Source organism: Poromitra crassiceps (genome assembly GCF_964638095.1).
Source record: "Poromitra crassiceps genome assembly, chromosome: 14".
In the NCBI taxonomy this organism is placed as follows: domain Eukaryota; kingdom Metazoa; phylum Chordata; class Actinopteri; order Beryciformes; family Melamphaidae; genus Poromitra; species Poromitra crassiceps.
This window is the reverse complement of record NC_139633.1, coordinates 5,445,571-5,448,070: the sequence shown is the minus strand read 5'-3', so window position 1 is coordinate 5,448,070 and position 2,500 is coordinate 5,445,571. Positions and strand designations below refer to the sequence as shown.

Sequence of the window (2,500 nt, the reverse complement as noted above, 5' to 3'; positions counted from 1 at the left end):
AATCATAATACCACTCTCATTCTCTTACAGCCTACATTTACCCAAGACCTTCAGGTGAGACTTCTCTCTTAACTTAGCATCTCCTACTCTAGCTAGCAGTGCACCTGTCCACCAACGTGGAGTTTGTTATGACTTGATTGTTAATAATAACAATAATAATAATATAATAATAATAATAATAATAATAATAATAATAATAATAATAATAATAATAATAAGCTAATTTGCCTTGTACTTGTATGTTGCAATGTTACCCCAAGGTTGTCATGGCAAAGGTTGCTATGACCCCATGGCCTTTATCCCATCTTGGTATGAGGAGAAGGAGTGGGGCAGCAGCTGCAGTGAGATGTGAGGAATCAGCTGATCTGTGGGAGGCTGTGTGGAGCAGCTCTATGACATTTTAAATGTCACAGAGCGTGCGGACGTGAATGTGGATATGAGAATGGCTCGGGCAGTGAGAGGCGTTGTTGGATATATGTGGGCCAGCTGGTTGTGGTAGTAGCCTCCTGTGGCAAGTCCTTCATTTCTTTCTGTTCTACCTCCACATCCCATTTCTTCTCTTCGCTTCTCCTTTTCTTCTCTTCTTTCTCTCTCTCAATCCCTCCTCCTATTTCCATGTCTCTCACCCATCTCTCTCTCTCTCTCTCTCTCTTTCTCTCTCTCTCGTTCTCTCTCTCTCTCTCTCTCTCTCTCTCTCAGTCAATTGCATCTTGTCTCTTTTCTTCATTAAGAGACACGCAGCATGTCTCTGGCAGGAGTGCTGGTTGGATCTGCCAGGGTGCAGCAATTAAAACAACAGAAGATTGGACCAGACAGGGAGAACAACAGTGCAAATTGAAAGGAGCGCACGGTATTGGAGCAGAGTGTGAATAGTAATAGATTAGCTCCGTGAAACACAGAAACACACACCAGCCGTCCTCACGGGGTAGCACCAGCCATATGCGTCTGTAACGGGTGGTGCATGTGTCCAGGGAGCCTCTCCTAGAATCTGTCACTTTGGACTGCTTTAGTTTAATTGTTGTGTTCGCCGTCTGGTTTTAATTTTCGTCAGTGTGCCTGCGGCGCGCTCATACCGCCAGCACCCACTATACATGGACGAGTGAAGGCACTCAGCACCATAGAGAGTGACAGCCCCCTCTACCTGGGCTAGGTGAAGAGACTTTAGCACCAAGCACTATGACCATTCACTCACTCACAGGATCAAACTATGACTTTTGAAGCGTTTTCTGAAAATCGCCTTTTAAAAAAGAAATGCATTTACGCTTTGAAAATCATGAAAGTGGCTCATTTATGAAGATGATCTTGCTGAACACAGAGTTCGCTGTTTCATAAAATGTGTTCACCACAGACCACTTATTTCAAACATTTATCCAAAATCGCCATACAAAAATCCCATTTACTTTTACACGTACAGTACAGTACAGTAGTGCTAACATCCCGGTCTTCCTTACTCATTCCTGTGGTAATCTATTGACCGTGAGAACGGTGCGTCACGTCCAAACGGCTCAACAGTCTATAGTACATATGTAAGGGATAATGTATATTGAGGCGGTGATTACGGGGGAAATAATGACCGACAGGTGGATTGAGCCCGACGCGCCAGCGGAGGGCTTAATCGTTCACCTGAAGGTCATTATTTCCCAGTAATCACCGCCTCAATATACATTATCCCGCTTAGAACACGGCCTACAACTAAATCATTCAATAATCTGACAAAAATAATTATTCAAATAGATTTTTTAATAGCGTTTTCAACGACAAAGCGGTTTCATTCGTAATTGGCACACAAGACACCACAGCTGCAACTGGTTGGCCTAATTAGTAGTGTCTTGCTGACAAAAAGCTCTTATCAACTGTCATATGTCATACGTTTTTCTCATTTATATCAATGATATTCTCATGTTTGCCATTTGTGTTGACGGTAATGTTTAATGTATGTTTTTTAATGTGGAGCCTAGGAATGTAGCTGTGCTATAGGTGCGCAGCTCATGGGTATCCCAGCAAATAAACATCAGAATGATGCATAATTCCACTTACAATACACAATTCCACATTATATAAGCTGCTATAGAGTAAACTGCTTCAATGGTTTTACTTTGTCAGCAGTTGACTGGTTGTCTGATGTTCACATTTGGAGTGCATTATGGCAGACTCATTATACACTAATGTTGCTGCCATTCATTTCCTGGTAAAGGGTAGACGTGCAGTAGGTGGATAGTTAAGTGTGGTCTGATGTATTCTGATGTGGTCTGATGTGGTCTGATGTGTTCTGATGTGGTCTGATGTGTTCTTACTTTTCTCCACACACACACACACACACACACACACACACACACACACACACACACACACACACACACACACACACACACCAGACCAAGCCGTGTGCGGCTTCGAGGACGAGCGGATCTGCGGCTTCTCCCAAGATCGGAGCGACGTCTTCGACTGGACCAGACAGAACCATCTGACCCAGAACCCCAAGAGATCCACCAACACCGGC

The 2,500-nt window shown here is 43.6% G+C and overlaps 1 protein-coding gene across 1 annotated transcript in view; it reads left to right on the top strand.

Annotated features, from left to right (window-relative positions):
- mdga1 (MAM domain containing glycosylphosphatidylinositol anchor 1) overlaps positions 1 to 2,500 on the top strand; it is a gene marked incomplete at both ends in the record, with an annotated part of 213,739 nt that overhangs the window by 154,896 nt on the left and 56,343 nt on the right. The window contains 2 exons of the mRNA XM_083650343.1: positions 31 to 54; positions 2,376 to 2,500. The exon at positions 2,376 to 2,500 is cut by the window's right edge and continues 31 nt beyond it. Coding sequence (XP_083506469.1) covers positions 31 to 54; positions 2,376 to 2,500 — 149 coding nt within the window. The remainder of the gene's footprint in view (positions 1 to 30; positions 55 to 2,375) is intronic.